General features: G+C 28.7%; 1 protein-coding gene across 3 annotated transcripts; it reads right to left on the minus strand.

Annotated features, from left to right (window-relative positions):
- Nucleotides 1-999: 999 nt before the first annotated feature.
- On the minus strand, nucleotides 1000-4518 carry LOC120092460 (F-box protein PP2-A14). Of its 3 annotated transcripts, none has more exons than XM_090308208.1 (3): nucleotides 3966-4518; nucleotides 3756-3874; nucleotides 1000-1520 (listed from the first exon to the last, which is right to left on the minus strand). In XM_090308208.1, the coding sequence occupies exons 1-3, from the start codon at nucleotides 4269-4271 to the stop codon at nucleotides 1202-1204; spliced, it is 744 nt and encodes a 247-aa protein (XP_090164334.1). In that variant the 5' UTR covers nucleotides 4272-4518; the 3' UTR covers nucleotides 1000-1201. The 3 variants fall into 3 exon arrangements, with proteins under 3 accessions (XP_090164334.1, XP_038906479.1, XP_090164335.1); XM_039050551.2 differs by having other exon boundaries at nucleotides 1000-1619; XM_090308209.1 differs by having other exon boundaries at nucleotides 1000-3383.
- Between the last annotated feature and the right edge of the window lie 18919 nt (nucleotides 4519-23437).

Genomic DNA, 23437 nt, shown 5'->3' on the forward strand with positions numbered 1-23437 from the left:
AATGGATGAAGATGAAATGAAGTCATACACCAAAACAGCTTCTAACAGTACATACCTTTATAAGGAAAAGATGAAATAGAAGAAGCTAATTTTCTGGATTCGTTGAATTATAGGAAGCACAGAAAAGAAATGCCAAAGAATGGGTTCAGGAGAACTGAAATCCTGTTGGTGCAAGCTAACGCTAAGGCCTTCCAAAAGCAGATGGGGATATATTTTCTTGTTCGAATCCAAGGTTCTAAATCTCCTCTCAGGGTAAGGTCGTGCTATTGTGGTTAAAGCCGATGGGGCTGTAGCCTGTAGTTTCTTATTCAAATCCAAAGTCTCCTTCCAGGCTAAGGTTATAGTTCTTAATTTGGGATCCTAAAACAATTTCGTTCAATACATAGCTTATAATCTTAGTACTTTTAAACATCCATTATAGAAACTTGTTACATAAGCAAATATATAGAGGGAAAAACTCAATTTGTATTTCTAAACTTTGGAAGTGTATTAATTGAAACTTTATTAAAAAGTCCGGTCGCTGAGCTGAAGTATTGCACTATACAATAACTCTGGGATTGGTTAAAACATTTTTTGCTTTGCATTTCAAAATTCATTTTAAAAAATTGAAAAAATAAAAACAAAAGCATTCTTTCTTTTACTGCAAAACCCAAATCTCACTTCTGTTTCTTTATCACAAGTGATAATTCGGAAATTGTAACTCAATATGTAGTCTATTATATATATATATAATTCAATAGAAAAAAAAAACACTATAATTTATACACATCTTACTGATGTTTAAAAAATGATAAATAAGAAAAGTACAAAGTTCACCGACTTTATATATACGTTAGATAATCTATCCATGATAGATTCTATCGCTTTCTAATATAGTTTATCACTTATAGGCTCCGAAATTTGGACATAAATTTTGCTATATCTGCAAATTCTTTTGCATTGTACTGTATCTTCTAATATTTTGAATCCGATTGTTATATTACAACGGGTCCAAAAAAGTACACAAAGAACATCTTTTCCATTTCATTATTCTTTTCACCAAGAATTTCTGTACACCAATCTCATAATAACAACAATTTCACAATCCTAAACAAAATTGAACCAAAACAAAAACAAATCTCAGCCAAAAATTATATCCAAAACAGAGATCTGCGCCCCCTCTCTCCTCCACCGACATTAGTTATAATCCCTAGAGTGATGATCATTTGAAGGTGGGCTTAAAATCATTGGGACAAATGAAGACAGAGTCCACAGAAAGGCCACCTTTAGTATGAGTACAATCAATTTGAATCATTGAGAATTTGATTTGGGCTACAAAATTATGGGTTTCAATACTAAAATCTCCCACTTTATACAAAACCCATTTCCCAAATTGGTTTAAATAGCATTCAGATGAAGCTTTTTGGGCATTATTGGAAATTGAGACTTCAAATCTCACTGGCTTAAGTTCCCAACCATGAACTTGATCAATATCTACAAATCTTCTTCCAAATTTCTTGGAAGGTTTTCCCAATTGAAGCCTGAAATATACACTGTAATTTCCTTTAGGCAACTCAAACTCCAATTCTCCTCCTATTTCAACCCACCAAATTTGTTTCAAATATGCCACTGACCCAAACCTGTCAAATTACCAGCACCTTTTTCAAAATCATCCAATTTTCTTACTACTTACTAAGACTGTAGCTTCAAAAATCACATACGTTAAAGGTGGTTTTTGCAATTTACCATTTGTTTTGGACAAACTGTAAAAAAATATTCTTAAAATATGTCGATAGTTGGAACTATATTTTCAAACTTTCAATTAAAAAAAATTTAGCCTTCAAACTTATATAGGTACTAAATTAGACATTCAAACTTACGTAATGAAATTGAAACATTTGTACAAATTCAAAGGTTTAATTTTTATAATTTGAGGGTCCAATTTATACAACCAGTATTAAGTTTGAGGATTCGATTTTAACAACAGTAGAAGTTTGAAGATTTTACAATTGAAAATTTGAGAGGTAATTGCAATTACCACCTTATTTCAGGGGTGATTTTTGTAATTTGCCCTTTTGTTTTTTTTTGGTTGAATAAGATGTTAAAGTGGAAATTCAAGCTTCAACCTTTTAATCCATACTATTGGAAAATTAGAGTTTTTAAGAGACAAATGTTATTTTGTTAAATTATAAATTTAGTTTTTATGGTTTGAGAAAAGTTAGAACTTAATCTCTATAGTTTTAAAAATTAAGATTGTAGTTTTTAATGTCGGACAAAACTTCATAAATATTCCCTACGGTTTGATAAAATCCCAAGGATTAAATTTTAAGTATAAACTAGAGACTGATTTTCCACTTTTTCAAACTACAAGGATTACATTTACAATTTAACTTGTTTTTTTTAATAGGAAGAGTGAACAAATACTACTTTTTGTTTTTTTTTTAAACAAACATATTTTCCTAGACTGTTTTTAAAATATAGAAAAATGAACTAAAATATTTACAAATAATAGAAAAATATCACCGTTTATATAGACAGTGATAGATTACCATCTTTATCTATCATGACACAGATAGACACAGATAGTAGTCTATCATTATCTATCGTAGTTTATCACATATAGTAGTCTATCGCTGTCTATCGCAGTTTATCACAGATAAATAGTGATATTTGTTATTAGTTGTAAATATTTTTAATAGTTTTTTCATTTAAAATAATTTTACTATTTTTCTTAAATTTTTTTATTTCAATTAAGAGAATAAGAAACCAGGAATACATTTCTAATTCGGATTCTTTTTTAATAAGAAAAAAAAAATTATGAAACACATTTTTGCTTTTAGATAGTTCCAATTAAAAAAACGAGGGACAAAAATGAAAAACGAAAACATTATTAGATGGATCTTATCTTATGGTTTACAAAGACTGCCATTTTAGACTTTAGTCTTCTATATTATTATTTTGAAAGCAGTCTTTGATAATAATATTTTAATAAATTAATTGACAAAAACATAATATGGTCAATAAATCTCTACCGAAACTAGTATTTGAAGCCAAATATGAACAATTCTCCAAAACAAAAAGCCTAATTAAAAAAAAAAAAAAAAAAAAGGTATATGGGCTCATAAATGGATATAGTTCTTGTGAAATGAATAAAATAATCAAATTCTATATTAATATTTTTTCAAAGTTTAAAAATTAAAGGTAAGATGAGGAAATGGAATAAAAAAATTTACCAAAATCTAAAATTTAAAACTTATGGGACCATAATGGAAAATTAAAAAAAAACTTAATTAGGATTTTATGAAAGAAGATTTGAATAAATATTTTAAATATAATTTTCCAAAGATAATATAATCATCCACGATCTTTCTTCCTTTATATTTTTTGAAAAGACCCATCAGCATCTGTGGAGGGGAAAAAAGAAAAAGAAAAAGAAAAAGAAATTAAAAAAAAAAAAAAGATAAGGAAGAATTGTTCTTGAGCAACTTGCAAAAAAAGCAATAAATAGAAAAAATTAAATTTGGGTCTAAATAATAAATAGAATACAATCAAGTTTCATAGCCTACACTCCTTTGAAAAAGTCCTTATTGTCTGTCATTGTCCTTCCCCTTCAAATTAATTGCCCTTTCACACTTTTTTTTTTAAAAAAAAATTTCTCAACCCCAAAAAATTACTGATTTTTATTTTATTCTATTATTTTTTTTATGTAGAGAGTTGAAATTAAAAAAAGTAATAATAATAAAAAATAAAGTGTGTTGTGTTTGTTTGTTCCTCACCTTGATTCATCAGTTTGAATATAATTCCAATATCTTCTATCATCAATCCCTGTAATCTTCAAAGCCTTTGATGAAATCGAAATGAAATTATTTCCAGAACTTTTATCCAACCAAACCTCCTAAAAAAGAAACATAAAAACACACATTTTTTTAATTATTAATTTTAAGTAAAAGATTAGAGGTTTAAATCTGTATATAGATAATCATTACCTTAGTAGCATGATCGAAGAGATAGGGGCGAGTGAGCCTAGCGAAGATCTCTTTCTTAGGTTGACTCAATAGAGGATGAAGAACTCGACGAAGTAAGAAGTTGTAATTGGAAGGGAGTTTGGATTCCCAAATGAAATCAGCCAAAGAAGCAGCACGAAAGGCGCGATTAAGAGAGGCGAGATTGCAGATCTCGGGAGGATCCAAATACATGAAGATAATGGAAATACAATTTTCCGGTATATCTTCGAAAGAAGAGGTAGAAGAGGAAGAGAAATTAGCGGAGTCCTTGGCAAAGGAAGCCCCCATAAAAGAGGAGGTTTTTTTTTTTTTTTTTTTTGGGAGAGGGATTTAATTAGATGGCTGTGTGTGTGTTGTGTTTGCAATGGTAGAGAAGGAGATGGGACTTGATGAACAATAAAGGGCATGGATTATTATTATTATTTATTATTGGGGGTAAAAGTTGGGGAAAAAGAGAGAATGTTGAAAAAGTGGAGGGGTTTTGGAGAAAGTCAAATTTTAATAAGGGGAAGAATGTTATAAAAATGGGTCGTCTACGTGAAAGTGCATGGAACACCTTTTTTATTCTTTTTTCCCTTTTTTCCGCAGTGGAAGGGGATTTGTATTTTTTTGTCCCCACGTGTCACTATCCTCTAGAGTATTCAAATAATCCGACAACTCGAACAATGCAGACTATCCAACCCAAAATGTAAGAGTTGGATTGGGTTAGGTTGGGTTGAATTTTTCTATTTTTATTGGGTAAGGTTGGGTTGTGGATTGGTTAAAAAAAATTGGGTTGACCCAACCCAACCCGAATTATGTATATATATATACCTCTTTGTTTAAAGTTTGAATTAACTTTTGAATTTTTAATATTTTTCTTTTAATATTATTATGATATTTGTTTTTGTTTAAAATTTATAATATTTGGTATTTAGCATCTTAATTTTATGAGATATTAATTATTAGTCATCTGTTTTATATAAATTTACATATTTTTCATTAAAAAAAAATATAACCTGACAACTAAATCCAACCCAATCCGAATTTTAAGGGTTGGATTGGATGGAATTGAAAACTTTATTTGGGTCATTGGGGGTAGCCAATCAAACCAACCCGAAATTTCGGATTGGTCCAAAAAATACCTCAACCCAATCTAATCCATAAACACTCCTACTATCCTCGTTCTTTTTATTTATTTATTTATATCTACAAAAATTATTGCATTTTATTTTTATTTTTATTTTATCCTTTCTAATTTCAATCAGCCAAGAGTTAATATATAAATCATCATAATTAGAATAAATGTTTGGGTTTTCCCCCCTCAATTTAGTTACTATTAAGGTACCGTTGGATAGTAACTTGATTTTTAGTTTTTAATTTTTCAAAAATTAAATCTACGTATCTATTTCAATTTTACGTTTCTTGCTTTCTTTTCTATGTTTTACTAGCATTTTCAAAAATCAAACAAAATATTGAAGAAAAAAAAAATAGTTTGTTAAATTTTTTTTTTTTTTTTTTTTTAAAATTTGGCTAAAAATTCAACTCTTTTAGTTAAGAAGCGTGAACCATGATAGAAAATTGAAATAACATATGCTTAATTTTACGTAAACAAAGATCAAAATAGTTACCAAACAGGTCCAAATTATGTTAATTGGTTATATTTGGTAACCATTTGATTTTTTGGTTTTAGTTTTGAAAATTAGCAAATAAACCACATTTCACTTCTAAATTTCTTGGTTTGTTATTTACTTTCTACCAATGTTTTAAAAAACCAAGTTAAGTTTTGAAAACTAAAAAATAGTAGTTTTTAACCATCATGGGTTGGCCTAGTGGTAGTGGGAATATATATAAAAAAAAAAAAAAAAGGAAAAGGGCTGAAGGGGTCATGAGTTCAAGCTATGATGACCATCTACCTACGATTTAATATCCGACAGATTTTCTTGACACTCAATTGTTGTAGGGTCAGACGGATTGTCCCGCGAGATTAATCAAGGTGTGTGTAAGTTGCCTGAACACTCACGAAAATGAAAAAAATAGTAATTTTTAAAAACTTGATTTTGTAGGAATTAGTCTAAGAATTTTTAACTCCTTTACTTAAAAAAAAACACTATTATAAAAAATTGAAAAAGATTATACGTAATTTTCAAAAACTTAAAAATAAAAAAAAAATGCTTACCCATGTTTGACCTCAATTTCTTATATTTTTAACATTTTTTAGTTATAATATTTCAAGAAATATGAAATGTGTGGTTATTGATAAGTTTAAATAGTAAAGTGGGAAAAAAATTAGGAGTTAGTTGATGTAAGAAATTTCTCATCCTAATTTCTTAGAATTGACAAAAATTCCTAACATTTTCTAGGTCATTACACAATCTTAATTTCATAAATATCAAAGCATTTGGGGCTTTTCCATGTATTATGGATTGCTTTCTAGAGATAGAAATGATTATAGATTAATCTTAACTATTTTTTTTTAACGTTTTTTATAAAATAAATTTGAATTAAATATATGAAAATCACATTTAAAAACATAATAATTTCACGTTTATTTAAAATAGTATCTTATTAATTTTTATATTCTCCTGGAATTAGGTTGAGTATTTAATGAATATTTAGCTTTCAATTTATATTTTAAAAATAAGATTTATTTTATATATCTATTAATTTCTACATAATTAAATATATTTTCTATTTTTTTATGAATGGAATTTATCAATTTTTTAAAAAAGTACACTATATTAGTTTTTTTTTTTTTTTTTAAATAAAGCTGTTTTTCTTTATATTTAAAAAAATAATCTATAACAAACAAATCTATCATTCTAAACAAATATTTAAAATTTTAAATTAAAAAAAAATTTATTTATAAGTCTATTTTAGTTGTTATATCTCAAATAAGATGTTTTGTATTTATTTATCAAATACTATAGTCTATTTTTTCAAGTTTAAGCTGAAATTTATCAAATACCAATTTACTTCATTTAACCGCTAACTAGAAGTATAGTTGCCAAAAATTATTTCAAACAACAATCCTAAACTAAGCATTTAATTAGGATGTATTTGGTTAAAATTTTCAAGTGTTTAATTTTGAAAATAAGTCATTTAAAAAAAATTTAAAGTGTTTGACAACCACACAAAATAACTTTTCAAACACTTTCAAAGTTTCTTTTAAATATTTTTTTTATTAAAGGAGTTTAAATAAAAATGATTTTTTTGAAAAACATATTTTTCTCTGGTCATTTCAAATAAACCCTTATAATAGATAGTTTAAACGTTTTATTTTACACCGATTTACCTTTGTATTTAAGGATGGCAATGGAGCAGAGCAGGGTCGGAGATGCACTTTCCATCCCTGTCTCAATCTCATTCCTCATTTTGGAGAGTCGGAGTTGGGGTCGGAGAATCCCCGTTCGGAGATTTGGGTCATTGGGGGAAAAATCCACATTTTTTATTTTTTATTTATTTTTTGTTATTTGAAATTTAGTATTGTTATTATTATATTTGTTTAAATGAATAAATAAAAGAAATATATCTTAAATACTTTTTATTATAAATTTAGAAACAAAATTAAATTTATTATATTAGAAAATTAAAATTTACGAAAATAAACTTTAAAACAATAGCTTAGCTACTTTTTTTTTTTGGCTATGGATATATATATATATTCAAAATCTACTATATGTGTATAATTAATATATTTTAATATTTTTTCTACAATTCATATATATAAAATAAACAATAAAAAAGATTCGAGAGAGGATGAGGTCCGGTTTGGAATTGGGGATGAGGTAGGCATTCACTCCTCGTCCGACTCTGTCTTTGACTGGAGACCGAATTTAAATTCTCAATTTAACCTCGAATCTTATCAAACCGAAGATTCTCCACTTTGATCGGGTCAGAGATCTGTGAGGATCCGACTACGAAGAATTTTGCCATCCCTACTTATATCCATGGCTCTCTTTACACATTAAATACACATAGATTTTACTAAATTATTTCCTTTATTATTGGTAGACTTTCTAATGATTTAGTTATTATATCTCATTTTCACATATCCATTAAATGCAAAATATTCCATCAACTCTAACCTATCAATTTAATTAAACATCATGTTTTTAAAAAAATTATATTTCACAATTTTTCTTTTTTTGGTGTTTTCCTTTTTATTGTTTTCTAAGTTGTCAAAGGATTTTCTGTTGTCTTCTCCATTTTTTTTAATTTATGATAAAGTCAATTCTTTTCTCACTATTTTATTTTGACATTCATATATAACTCTATACATCTTATGTACACAAAGTTTTTGGTTTGCTCCACTGTAGTCAGATATACATATCAATTTTTTTTGTCACACAAATATTAGTAAAATAATATTACAAAGTTTATAAATATTATTTCATATATTTATCGAGATATGTTTTCAATGTAATACGAATTTCATTATATAGATATACGTCGTGTATTTATTTGTCACCATCATCGTCTGCTAATTTGCAAATCAATATTTGGTATATATATAATATCTATTTTTTTTTAACAAACGGCATAATTGTGCTATGGCCAACAACGAAGATTGTTGTGAGGTGAAATTGTTTCTACAAGATGAAACAAGAGGAACTAGAAGTGAAAAGTTAGAGAATCAACGGCAGATTTGAGAACTCTTTGTCTGACAATTCTTCGAGTAGTAAGTTTTTTCAACCCAAGTAAACTTTATTAAACAATCAACCCAACCCAACCCAACCCAACAGGTTGGATTGGTTCGAGTTGTTTGGATCATTTATTTAAATTTTTTTTATTCTAAAAATATGTAAAAAATTTATTTGATCATTTTAATATATTGAATTAAGATTAATAACTCAATTTCAATTTAGATTATGAAATTTTTCTTTCCAAAGTGCTAAAAAATTAAACTTAGGAGTAGTTGAAGAATAAATGAAGCATACTTTTTAAAATTAATAATAAGTCCAAGTTGGTTTCGGTTATTTTAGGTGAATCTAAGAATCCACCCAACTCATATAGTTTTCATTTATTAACTCAACTCAATAGGTATAAATTGAGTTGGATTGATCAAATTCTTCAGGTAATCGATTTTTTTGAACAACCCTAATCCTCGGAGAAAAAGAATCCTACTTGACACAAACAAATAAACTAGGGGTATCTAAATCAAACCCATGAGTTGGCTCTCTTTTGTTCTTAGTCCCACCTAAATTAATATCTGATGGTGAATAAACTAGGGGTATCTAAATCAAATATCTCTTGCCCATTTGCAAATATCTTAATTTTATTTATTTATTTATTATTATTTTATTTTTACAAAATGTTTATAAACTAAAAACAATGTAAACAATAAATATATAATAACAAAACTACTGCAATAAGTAAGGACAAAATTCGAAATTGATATGAAGAAGAAATCTATATCACCATTTGCGGAGTGTCATTTATGCATGTCGGGAAAAAAGTCCGGGGCATATCCATAATTATCAGAATATAGAGGGCCCTTAAATTTTGCGGTTACATCAACTAAAGCTCGAAATTACTAAAAATTATATCAATTTAAACTATAATTCTTTTTTTTTTTTTTTTTTTTGTAAGACATCAATTTTCTTTCCTTAATTTTTTTTTGAGTTCTTTCATTGGTTCATATAAAATTAATTTTATATATTCATATTTGCTTTTTCTTTTCCAAAAAAAGAAAAAGTATGTATGCCTGTTTATCGAGACCAAATAAAATTTTTATAAAAATGAATGCCTTTATGGTTTTTAAAATGTTAAAAGGTAAAATTCAAACCAACTAAGGACATTTTGTCTAACTTATTTGATTTAATTTTATTCTTAACTACTATTTTGTTACAATTTTGCTTCTAAATTATAAAAATGATCATTATAATGTTAGTGAGAGGCTTCTTTGTTCCTCTAAAAATAAAATTGGTGCGTTTTTTTTTTTAAGTTAGCCAAAATATAATTTCTCATAAAAAAAATTATAAGAGAATGAGAATGGTTGGTATTTGAGAGTAATACTCAGATATAAGCACTTATCTCCATATATTTCTTTCAATAAAAAAAATATAAGAAAATATAATTTTTTTAAATAAAAAACTTACTACATAATAATTTATGATTAGACAATTAAATAAATTACACAAACATTAATATAACCCAAAATGTACCCACACATTTTTCTTTTTAAGAATGCTAAACTTTCCTACAACCCAAATATAGAATAAAGGAAACTTTTATAATTTCTTTTTTAAAATCCAATCAAATAGTGTCATTTCTTTCTTAATTTCTTTTCTTTTTTCCTTTTCTCTTTTTAAAATTTGAAGTCTGCCCATTTTTTTAAAAGCATTATGAAATAAAATTTGTTTCATTTGTTACTAAAATTTCAAAAAATATAATGCTTAGCCCCATTTCATAATATTTAATGTTTCTTGTTTTTTCCCTCTATTTTTTAAAAATTAGAAACTAAAATTTATTTATCAGAAAAAAAAACTTATTTGTAAAATGTCCCACTTTTGTTCTAATCGTCCCTTTGTGTAGGATCAAACTATTATTACCAATTACACATGTAAATTAGATATTCATAATCAAAATTTGAAAAAGATTAAGAATCTATTTTCTTATCACTGAACTGAACAATTATTTCAATACTTAAATTGTACAAATGTTTCACAAAATTATTGAGACTTAGTTTATTGACAAATTTGATGGGCTGAACCACATGTTGATAATATTTCTCGATCAATTTCACCATATTAAGAGGACATTATTGATGTCAATTTGTTCACTTATGAAATCTAATTATAAGATATAGTCAAAGTGAGAATGATTTACGGTAACAAATTGACATTTCAACGTTGGTAATATAAAAATATATGTGAGTATGTACAATATTCTACATTAAAAATGACTGTCATTGAACACCTACAATATAATACATTCTTCAATGTTGATCACTTGTTTGTAATCGTATCCCTATTATGCCGGTGAACGAATTGCACATCTCCTACACTAAGAAGTTACGAAAAATTCAATCTTAATCATTAAGATGAAGATTTATTTATAAATCAAGAAATTGTCTTCGGTATTTAAATGTTTTTCCCTAAATATTTATATAAGATGTGATGCTAAACGAGTTCATGCTTGATTCGATATCTTCTAAAACAAATTTCTTAATTTATTCGTACAAGAATGGCTAAATTATTTAAATAACTAAAATGGTTGTTCTTTGTTTTTAAAATTATAAAAATATAAATAGTTGAATTACTTTAATTTTATAATTCACTCGGTCACAAGTCTTAAAATAATATTTTAGTAGCCAATCCAAAAAGAAAGAGAAAAAGCCAAAAAAGAAAAAAGAAAAAAAAAAAGAAGATAATAAACCAAATTTCCATTTTATCTTTTTCATTGTCGGCAAAATATGATCCAATAGGTCCCAACTCCCTCTAAGTAAAAAAATAAAAAAAGAAAAAGAAAAAGGGTAATAGGCTGAATTAAATAATAATATTATAATCCTTAATTAACGTGATTTATAAATTTATAATGATGCATTAACATTCACGTTCTTCACTTAACCCCACCGTATTAGAGAAAATCATATTCTTATGTTTATTTAAATAATCGGACCTTGCTCTTCACATGTCTATTTATTTTACTATTTTAACCTAAGTTTAATTATTGTACTTACTTTTCCAACTTGTTAGACTTTAGGCACATGGGTGATTGAATAATAAGATCTAAAGATTCATTTTTGTAAAATCTTTTAAGTTTATTCCTCTTTTTTTTTTTTTTCTTTCAGTTTCTACATTTTGAAAAGGCTCCTGATAGCCCTTAAACTTTTAAAAGGTCAGGTTTAAGTAAGTATTTACTAATACTTTGCTACATAAAATATCTATTTACTTTCTTTTTGGTACAACAAATCTGGAAGTTTGACCGGAACTTCTAACTTCAAAGAAAGGAGTAGATATTTTAATTTCTAAGATATACTCTTTTTATGATATATAAAAATATTTTCTACCTAATACCCGCCTGTATTTACTTATACGACTCCACTATATGCATATTATAGGGATAAAAGCCCTAATGCAGTGGAGTAATCAAAACCTAACTCGAAATCTATTAAGAAATTGAAATACCAATACACTGACAAAAAGAAAAAAAAAAAAAGAGAGAGAGAGAGACCTAAAAATCTCAATAAAATTTTTAGGTTAAGCATACTTTAAAAAATAGGAATTCAATCCTATAGAGAAAAGGAAGAATCTTACTCTCGTTGATGACTCGAATGGAAAACGTCAATTCTCTTATGGATTGAACACACGAACACCACCAATTCGAAAACCTCCATATTCTCTGAGAATTTTGGTTTTGGTTTGTAGAAACCATCTCAAAATTGGGTAAAAGAAAAGAATTTTTTTTTTTTTCACAAAACCCTTCTGCAAAATTTCATTCTTGAAAAATTTTCTTCATTCTTTTGCAGGTATTTCAACCAAGGGAGAGAGAGGAAAACGAGGGAGCTATCCCACGTTTTTTTATAACTCTCCTACGTGGGAGTTATTTGATTTAATAAGATAAAAAATTTAATTTAATTAATTAATTTTAAAATAATTAATAATTAATTAAATCTAATTTAATTAATAATTTCATTTAAGTCATATCTAAATGAACATCTCTCACATAACCTATAGTTTTGATTTAATTCATTAATCTTCCAATTAATTAATTACTAGATTAAATATCACATATTTAATTTAACCTACATGTGAATCATATTCAATTATATTTCTCTCATAACCTATGGTTTTATTGTGTATCTAATAGGCATTAATTTTAACCTATAGTTTTAACATCAATCAAATTCATATTAATTTAATATTTGAACCTTCAAATATTTAATTCTCTCATAAATTAATTTTGGATCATATCCAAAATTAAATTTATATTATAAAGTTTAATTAAAACATAAACTTTATATTATAATGTATCATTATACATTATACTATTTCCTTGAGTTGAACATTTCAAACTCCATTCAAGACATAATTACCTCAATTCCCTTTTTGAACTAGAAATGGAACCTCATGGACCTATAAATCAAAAGCTTCAATATAAGAGATTAATTGACTAAACTCATTAACCACATTAATCAATATTCATTAACTGTAGGTACACTCCACTAAAGACCCATAACTTCACTCTTTTCACTGTAGATATATTTCTGTGTCTACGGATATAGACCAATGACAGCAAGTTAGTCATTCACGAGTGTTCGTAACATCAATCGGGTCAAAATTACCATTTTACTCTTGGTTTACCTTTTTATCCTTAAATATCAGTGCTCCTCTAATGGACAACCTGTTTATAGTCCAATCATTAAACAAAAACCACTCTTGGGTCAGTGAGAAGGCATGACCTTTTGTTCAAGTCCCAAAGACACTACCGAAGGGAACACTCATCTATTTACCCTATTGTCAGGAAGGAGTAAAATTTATATTGTATTATTATGTTCCCAGCACCCCATTCAGTCTTGTCCTCAAAATGATAGGCATATTGAGTTGGAAAACTAGCCACTCTCACCCATACAAATAAAAGGATAATCCTTCATAAACAGAAGTTCATAATAGACTCAAGATTAAGACTAAGTTTCCTAGGTTATCCTATTGAAATAAAAACCTAACTAGTCAACAGAGTTGCATCTAGTGGTTACTATTTTTTGGTCTGGTCTTATGTAAACTCATTGTGTAGGATACCCCTACTTTAATCTCATCTACACAAATGTATTGGATCATTGTGTTTATATCAAATACAAAGTGAGTCGTATCCATAGTGTCACAAGGATATATCCAGCTTTATCCCTATACTATAGACCTTTTAGACTGTATCTTGAACATTGATCCCTAATGTCTCCACATACAGTTCAAGACTCATTAGACAACCTAGGATGTTAGTTTATTGTATTTAGGTTTATTAAGAGAAAATGAATACAACACTTCCATATTAGGTGATACTTCTTCTTAATATGTTTTTCTCGATCGTGGTTACGAGGCTCTTTAAAGTTGGCTACTACCCTACTGTTGTTACAGTATAAGGTAATAGGCAAGTCCATGTTTGAAATGACTTCCAAATCACTTAGGAACTTCCTGAGCCAAACTGCTTCATTTGTTGCTTCACAAGCAGCTACATATTCAGCCTCTATAGTAGAGTTTACAATACATCAATGCTTGATGCTATACCATACTACAGCTCCCTTATTCAGGGTGAACACTGATTATGATGTGGATTTCCTAGAATCATTGTTAGTTTAGAAATCAGAGTTGGCGTATCCTGTAAAGATCAAATTCTTAGCTCCATACACCATTAGTCCCTCGTTGTCTTAAGATACTTAAGGATGTTCTTAACGGCACTGCAGTGGTCTAACCTAGGATTAGGCTAGTACCTACTGACTATTTCTACTATATAATAAATGTCTAGCCTAGTGCAAAGCATAACGTACATTATGCTACCCATAACTGAGGCATAGAGAATACGTCTGATATCTTCAATTTATTGAGGTGTTTTAGGACACTATTCCTTAGACAAATGACCTCATTTCTGAAAGGTAATAAACCCTTCTTAGAGTTCTACATCGAAAATCGAGTCAACATTTTGTAGATATAAGTTATTGGAGACAGAGCCATCGTTCTATTCTTACGGTCCCTAATGATTTGGATCTCAAAAATATACTGCGCCTCTCCCAATTCTTTTATTTGAAATTGGGCTGCTAGCCATCTTTTAACATCGGTAAGATACACTACATTATTCCCAATGAGTAGGATATTGTCCACATAAAATGCCAAGAAAACTACTTTATCGTTGATGATTTTTCTTCTAGATACAAGGTTCATCAACGTTTTGATCAAAACCAAAAGATTTGATCACAGTATCAAACATAATGTTCCAAGATCTGGATGCTTGGTTCAATCCATAAATGGATGATTCAGCTTGCAAACTTTTGCTCCTGACCTTGGGCTATGAACCTCTTGGGCTGAGACATAAAGATGCTCTCTTCAAGATTGCCATTTAGAAAAGTAGTTTTGATATTCATTTGCCCTATCTCATAGTCATAATATGTGGCTATGGATAAGAAAATTCTTATAGACTTAAGCATAGCAATAGGGAAAAATTTTACTACAAGTCTAGCTTTGAAAGTTTGTACCTTTTCAACTACACCTCTCTTTCTTTTGTAGATCCATATACACCCTATGGGTTTCACCCCTTCAGGTAGATCTACAAGTTCTCGTACTGAATTGAAGTACATAGGCTCCATTTCAAGGTCCATGGCTTGACCCATTGGTCCTTGTCTACGTCGTTCATTTCCTACTATTGGACAATGGATCCTCAATGCTATCATCTGGTATGACAACCTGAGTTTCATTTAAAACTCAAGTAACGATCTGATTGTGATATAATCCTCCCACTACGTCGAAACACTCTTAACGATTGAGAAGGACGAGATTGACCTGAAGTGTTTGCTTCTGTTGGATTGATATGGCAACCCTAGAGGGGGTGAATAGGGTTTAATTAAACTTTTTTTTCTAAATTAACCCAATTAAACTAATTAATACACCTTTTATAAATAATAAGAAAAATTCAATTTATGCAACAAATAAGATGACAAAAATGTGATAATTTAATTCTATCAATTTTTAACAAATAAATAAGAACAAACTAAAACATATAATAAATTGCTTAAATTAATTGCAAAAACAAAAAGAAAAGAGTTAGAGAAGACGACACTGTAATTTTTATAGTGGTTCGGTCAAACTCAACCTACTCCACTCCCCAAGCGCTTTTTGGGAATTTGAATAAAATCTTTCCGACTCTTTCCACATATTAGAGCCCAACCATTACACTACTGCTCCTTTTACGGGTTCAAAAGCAAACCCAATCCTTTCCACGGTTTAGGATCAAACCATTACAAATGTTAAAATTTTTAAAGAACACAATACAACTCTCACTAGAGTGGATCTACAAGTTTAAGTGCTCAACAAATTTTTCCTTACAATACAATAACACTCTCTCAAGAATAAGATAAAAAAAAAATTGGGAACTTAGAGAGAGCAACAATGAAACTTTTGAGTTTTGGAGGATTATGAAATGTAAAATTTGTTACTTTAAAATTTGGAGAGGAAGATGGTTTATATAGAGATGGAAAAAATTTTAGAAACCACAATTAATTTGGACCATTGAATTTTGGAAAAGAAAAATCAATGGTGGAGATTTTAAACTAAACTAGTCATTAGATACAAACAAAATATAATATTAAATTCATTTTCTTTTTAAAATTAATCCAAAAAATAAAAAATATACCATGTGTCAAAAACTAGCCGTTAGACACAAACATAAAATAATATTAAATTTATTTTCCTTTTTAATTCATTTTCTTTTTAAATTTATTCTTTTTAAAGTCAATACAAAAATAAAAAACATACTATGTGTAAAAAACTAGCCGTTAGACACAAACATAAAATAATATTAAATTTATTTTCCTTTTAAATTTCTTTTTAATTTCAATTTTTTTTTAATTTTAAATCAATCCAAAAATCAAAAGTCCATCATATGTTAATCTCTTAGTGATCCACCATGCAACCAATATGTTGCCACATGTCTACATGCAAATGGTTCGGTTATGCCACATCATCCACCACGGTATTTTGTCTATAGACTTGTTTCGGTCATATCGTCTTTGTTTTAGCTCCGATTTGAGTGACTCAATAGGTGTTGGAATCGTTGTTCCGAGCTCTATGCTATGGATATATTAAAACACTAAAATTTTCAGTAATTAAAAATTGAGTTTGTTATCATCAAAACATTGATTAATTAATTAATTAAAATTAATTAATTTGAGATTAAGGGCCAAAAAGCCAACAATCTTCCCCTTTTTGATGATGACAAACCATTCAAGAAAAATAGCTTGAAATACATGTAAACCATATGTAGCACATAATAAAATTCAACATATCACCATAAAGATCATTCTTGAAATTCACTAAAAAATAAATAAATAAATAAATTCTCCCCCTAATTAATACAATCAAAATCATAACAAATTTATAGCATATTTTTCTTAAACTTCTCCCCCTTTAGAATCATCAAAAAGAATAATTAAGAAAAATTTAGAACTACATAAATGTTTCCCTTAAAAACATGAACATAAATTTAGCACAACTCCCCCTAAGAATATTAACACATGTTTTCCATATCTCCCCCTATCAAAATACCTTCTAAAAGATTTAACAAGTAAAATTATAAAATCAAGAGGTATCACAACGAATAATATCGAGCTCAAGCCTATTTTTGCAAAAGTTTGCTTCATTCAAAGACTTAGTAAAAATATCCGCTAATTGATTATTAGAGCCTCTATAAGTTTTTATATCCACACACTTACCTTTTTCATCCTTGTCAAACTTAGTGGATGTGCTCATAGGAGTTTTTGCAATTTTACCTTCATTGAATTTGAACCTTTTGAGCAAATCCTTTGTATATTTTTCTTGACTTATGAAAATACCATCCTTGAGTTGTTTGATTTGGAGTCCAAGGAAGAAGCTAAGTTCTCCCATCATACTCATCTCAACACTATGCATACACTTAGAAAATTCTTCACACAAAGATAGATTAGTAGAACCAAAAGTAATATCATCCACGTATATTTGTACTAAAAGCATATCATTTTCTTTAGTCTTAATAAAAAGAGTAGTATCAATTTTACCCATTTTAAATCCATTCTCAAGCAAGAAATTACTAAGTCTATCATACCAAACTCTTGGAGCTTGTTTTAAGTCATAAAGAGTCTTTTTCAACTTATAGACATGATTAGGAAAATCAAAACTTTCAAACCCCAAAGGTTGTTCTACATAAACTTCCTCCATGATATAACCATTTAAAAATGCACTTTTCACATCCATTTGATACAAAATAAAATCTTATAAGAAGCAAAAGCAAGCAACATTCTAATAGCTTTAAATCTAGCAACGGGTGCAAAAGTTTCTTCATAATCTATTTCTTCCTCTTGACAATAACCTTGAGCTACAAGTCTAGCTTTATTTCTAATGATATTTCTATTTTCATCCATTTTATTTCTAAAGACCCATTTATTTCCAATTATAGAAGCATGAGAGGGCCTAGGGACTAACTCTCAAACTTTATTCCTTTCAAATTGATTTAATTCTTCTTGCATAGCTAAAATCCAAAATTCATCATTTTCGGCATCTTTAAAACTTTTTGGTTCAATTTGAGAAACAAAAGCAAGATTATTAAACAAATTAAGAGAGCAACGAGTTTTCACACCTTGTTCGGGATTACCAAGAATTAATTCTTTGGGATGGGAAGGAGCATACCTCCACTCTTTAGGCATGGATGTTTCGATTAAGCTCACTTCTTGCTTACTTGAAACAATTTTCTTGCCTTTGTCACTAACAAGTAAATCTCCAAAATTTCCCTCTAAAACATCACTATAAATAGGCCCATTAGAAATAACATTGCAAGATTCATCAAATACTACATGCATAGATTCCTCAATTACTAAAGTTCTTTTATTGAAAACTCTATAAGCTTTACTAGTAGAGGAATAGTCAAGGAAAATACCAACATCCGTCTTAGAATCAAAATTTTCAAGTTTTTCTTTATTATTCAAAATAAAACATTTGCAACCAAAAACTTTGAAATACCCAATATTTGGAGTTTTGTTATGCCAAAGTTCATAAGGAGTTTTATCCAAAGAAGGTCTAATTAAAACTCTATTTAAAACATAACAAGTAGTGTTAACGGCTTTCGCCCAAAAGTATGTAGGTAAACCATACTCATGCAACATTGATCTAGCAAATTCTTGCAAAGTATGATTTTTCCTTTCAACTACACCGTTTTGTTGAGAAGTCTTGGAGAGGAGAAGTTATGAGAAAAACAATTTTCTTCACAAAAAGTTTCAAAAGCATTGCTATCAAATTCTCCTCCACGATCACTCCTAATTTTAGAAATAAAAAAACCTTTTTCATTTTGAACTCTTTTTACAAAACTAGAAAAGCTTTCCAAAGCATCATCCCTATGTTTTAGCATCAAAACCCAAGTAAATCTTGAAAAATCATCAACTATCACAAAGGCATAATAGTTCCTCCAAACTAGCAATTCTAGAAGGGCCAAATAAGTCCATGTGTAATAGTTGAAGGGGTCTAGTTGTAGAGATTACATTTTTAGATTTGAAAAAAGACTTAGTTTGCTTACCCATTTGACAAGCATCACAAACTTTGTCTTTTTCAAATTTAAATTTGGGAAGACCTCTAACCAAAGAATTCTTGAAAATATTTGAAATTAAGTACATGCTAGCATATCCTAGTCTTCTATGCCATAACCAAGAATCATTATGCAAAGCCGATAAACATTTATCCTTAATAGAGCAATCATTCAAATCAATAGTATAAATATTTTCATCTCTATTTCCAATAAATATAACTTTTATATCACTAGCATTTTCAATGATGCAATTTTTTTTATCAAACACAACTCTAAAGCCTTTATCACACAATTAACTAATACTAAGTAAATCATGCTTCAAACCATCAACCAAAAGTACATTTTCAATTAAAATAGAAGATTCATTACCTATACTACCTTTAACAATTATTTTACCTTTCTTGTTGTCACCAAAGGTTACAAGACCTCCATCCTTTTTGGAGAGAGAGAGACAAACTTGGATGGGTCTCCCGTCATGTGCCTCGAGCAACCACTATCCAAGTACCACTTGTTTTTCTTAGAGGTTTTCAAACAAACCTACAAACACAAATGTTCAAGTGTGATTCTTTGGTACCCACACTTGTTTGGGTCCTAGATGGTTAGCATTGACAAACTTGGGAATCCATTTCATTTTTGCATAGACATTTAAGGCATTGGATTTAGACAAGTAACAAGAATAAGTTGTATGTCCAAACTTGCCACATGAGGAACAAACAACATTATGCAAAGATTTATCTCTTACAACAAATTTATGCACTCTACTTTTCTTGGAGAAATTATTCCTTGGAACATTGTGAAACTTTGCCCTTTGAAAAAAAATTCTTCTTGGAGAAGTAGTATGAACATATTTCAATTTAAAACACTTAGGTCTAATATGGCCTTCAACACCACAATAATGACATGTAGGCACAAGTTAGATTTAACATGCTTAGACACAAGTTTAGGCATATTAAGCTTAGGCATATTATGAGATGCTTTAACTAGATAGTTTTAGAACTTGAAGGAGTAGAACATTCATCAATATAGCCTAAACCTCTTTTATCACCAAAAGGCTTACCTACTTCAATTATCTTGTCTAATCTTTGAGCACCTATTGTCAACTTTTTAATAGATTCTTTAGCCTTATCAAGTTCTTGCAAAGCACTAAATTCCTTTTCTTTGAGTAATTTAATCAAATTATCTTTTTCACAACTATCATGCTCAAGAAATTTAACTTTGTCAAGCAAGACATTTTTCTCATCATAATCAAAAGCATGCTTGTCACAAGAGATATTCATTTCATCAATATGCATAGCATCATGCTCATTCTCTTTTAAGCAAGCAATTTCTTCAAGTAAAGACTTATTTTTACTAAATAAAACATTGTATTTCTTTTTAAGCACAACATACTTAGAACTAAATTTTTCTAAATCATTTTTCATATTTTCAAAAGCATTGAACAATTCATTATAAGAAACAGGTTCTAGAGTTACCTCATCATTTTGTTCATTCTCTTCGTCAATATGAGCCATGAATCAAAAATTGGCCACTTCTTCATTATCACTCCCACTTTCACTTTCATCGCTATCATCCCAAGTAGCTTTCGTTGCTTTCTTCTTGGATTTCTTGGATGATTTGAGAAAAGGACAATAGGTTCTAATATTACCCGGCTTCTTGCATTCATAGCATATTACCTCATTCTTTTTGCTCTTTTCACCTTTTGACTCTTTTTGGTTGGAGAGATGCTTCTTGAATTGCTTATTTCTCTTGATGAAGTTCTTATACTTACGTGAAAGATAGGCAACATTATCTTCATCAAGGTCATCTTTATCTTGGGAGTCAACTTCTAAAGAGATGGTCTTTAAAGCTATACTCTTTTCTTTCTTTTTTCTTCTCATCCTCCATGTTTTTCTTGATCTTTATCTCATGCGTCAACAACGAGCCCATGAGTTCATCAATGGAGAGAGATTTGAGATCCTTTGCCTCTTGAATGACGGTGACTTTAGGCTTCTATTGTTTAGGTAAAGACCACAATAGCTTCTTTATCTTCTCAAGATTTGAGTCTTTTTCCCAAGTCCTTATAAAACATTGACAATTTTAGTAAATCTAATAAACATATCGGAAATAGCTTCATTTTCATCAATTTTAAATATTTCATATTGATGAACTAACATGTCAATCTTTGTTTCTTTTACTTGACTAGTTCCTTCATGAGTAATTTCTAATTTATCTCATATCTCTTTAGCGGTTTTGCAAATAGACATTCTATTATACTCAACTTCATTCAAAGCACAAAATAAGCAATTAATAGCTTTGACATTTCAAGAGCATGCTTTCTTTTCATTTATTGACCATTCTTCCTTAGATTTTATAGTGCTAACACCATCAACATCTTTTGTTGGAATTTTAAAATTTTCCTCAACAATATCCCATAAATCATAATCAATAGAAAGTAAGAAAAATCTCATTCTATTTTTTCAATAATTATAATTATTACCATTAAAGAAATGAGGCTTTATAATAGATGGACTATCGGTAAAAGGGATAAAACCTAAAGTTGCCATAGCTCAAAAACAATTAAGTTTATCAAGAAATAAATATTTCAAGAAGAGCAACCCGCTTTGATACCAATTGTTGGATCGATATGACAACCCTAGAGAGGGGTGAATAGGGTTTAATTAAACTTTTTTTCTAAATTAACCCAATTAAACTAATTAATACACTTTTTATAAATAATAAGAAAAATTCAATTTATGTAACAAATAAAATGACAAAAATGTGATAATTTAATTCTATCAAATTTTAACAAATAATTAAGAACAAACTAAAACATACAATAAATTTCTTAAATTAATTGCAAAAATAAAAAGAAAAGAGTTAGAGAAGAAGACACCGTAATTTTTATAGTGGTTCAGTTAAACTCGACCTACTCCACTCCCCAAGCGCCTCTTGGAAATTTGAATAAAATCTTTCCGACTCTTTCCACAGATTAGAGCCCAACCATTATACCACCGCTCTTTTTACGGGTTCAAGAGTAAACCCGATGCTTTCCATGCTTTAGGATCAAACCGTTACAAATGTTAGAATTTTTTAAGAACACAATACAACTCTCACTAGAGTGGATTTATAAGTTTAAACACTCGACAAATTTATCCTCACAATACAAAAACACTCTCTCAAGAATAAGATAAAAAAAATTGGGAACTTAGAGAGAGCAACAATGGAACTTTTGAGTTTTGGAGGATTATGAAATGTAAAATTTGTTAGTTTAAAATTTGGAGAGGAAGATGGTTTATATAGAGATGGAAATTTTTTTAGAAACCACAATTAATTTGGACCATTGGATTTTGGAAAAGAAAAATCAATGGTGGAGATTTTAAACTAAACTAGTCGTTAGATACAAACAAAATATAATATTAAATTTATTTTCTTTGAAATTCATTTTCTTTTTAAAATTAATCCAAAAAATAAAAAAAAATATACCATGTATCAAAAACTAGCCGTTAGACACAAATATAAAATAATATTAAATTTATTTTCCTTTTTAATTCATTTTCTTTTTAAATTCATTCTTTTTAAAGTCAATCCAAAAATAAAAAACATACCATGTGTAAAAAACTAGCCGCTAGACACAGATATAAAATAATATTAAATTTATTTTCCTTTTAATTTTTCCAATATGCTGCCACATGTCTACATGCAAATGATCTGGTTATGCCACGTCATCCACCACGGTATTTTCACTATAGACTTGTTTCGGTCATATCGTCTTCATTTTAGCTCCGATTTGAGTGATTCAAAAGGCGTTGAAATCGTTGTTCCGAGCTCTATGCTATGAACGTATTAAAACACTAAGATTTTCAGTAATTAAAAATTGAGTTTGTTATCATCAAAATATTGATTAATTAATTAATTAAAATTAATTAATTTGAGATTAAGGGCCAAAAAGCCAACAACTTCTTCATTAACTCTTGATGAAGGACCAACTTCATTAGTAACTCTTGTCGACTCTTCAGTAGCTCATTTAATATTAATTTGCTCAGTGGTTTATGATCTCTCATGTGGTATTCCTCCATGAATATAGTTTGTTGATACAAACACCTTATTTTCTTGAAGGTCGTAGAACTGACCACCTCTCTTTTCCTTAGGGTAACCAACAAACTGACATAACCTTGAACGAGATTATAATTTCTTATGATTTGTCACTAGCACATGTGTAGGACAACCCCAGATATTAA

The sequence above is a fragment of the Benincasa hispida genome, chromosome 12 (assembly GCF_027475165.1).
Source record: "Benincasa hispida cultivar pf3 chromosome 12, pf3_genome.v1.1, whole genome shotgun sequence".
NCBI lineage: Eukaryota > Viridiplantae > Streptophyta > Magnoliopsida > Cucurbitales > Cucurbitaceae > Benincasa > Benincasa hispida.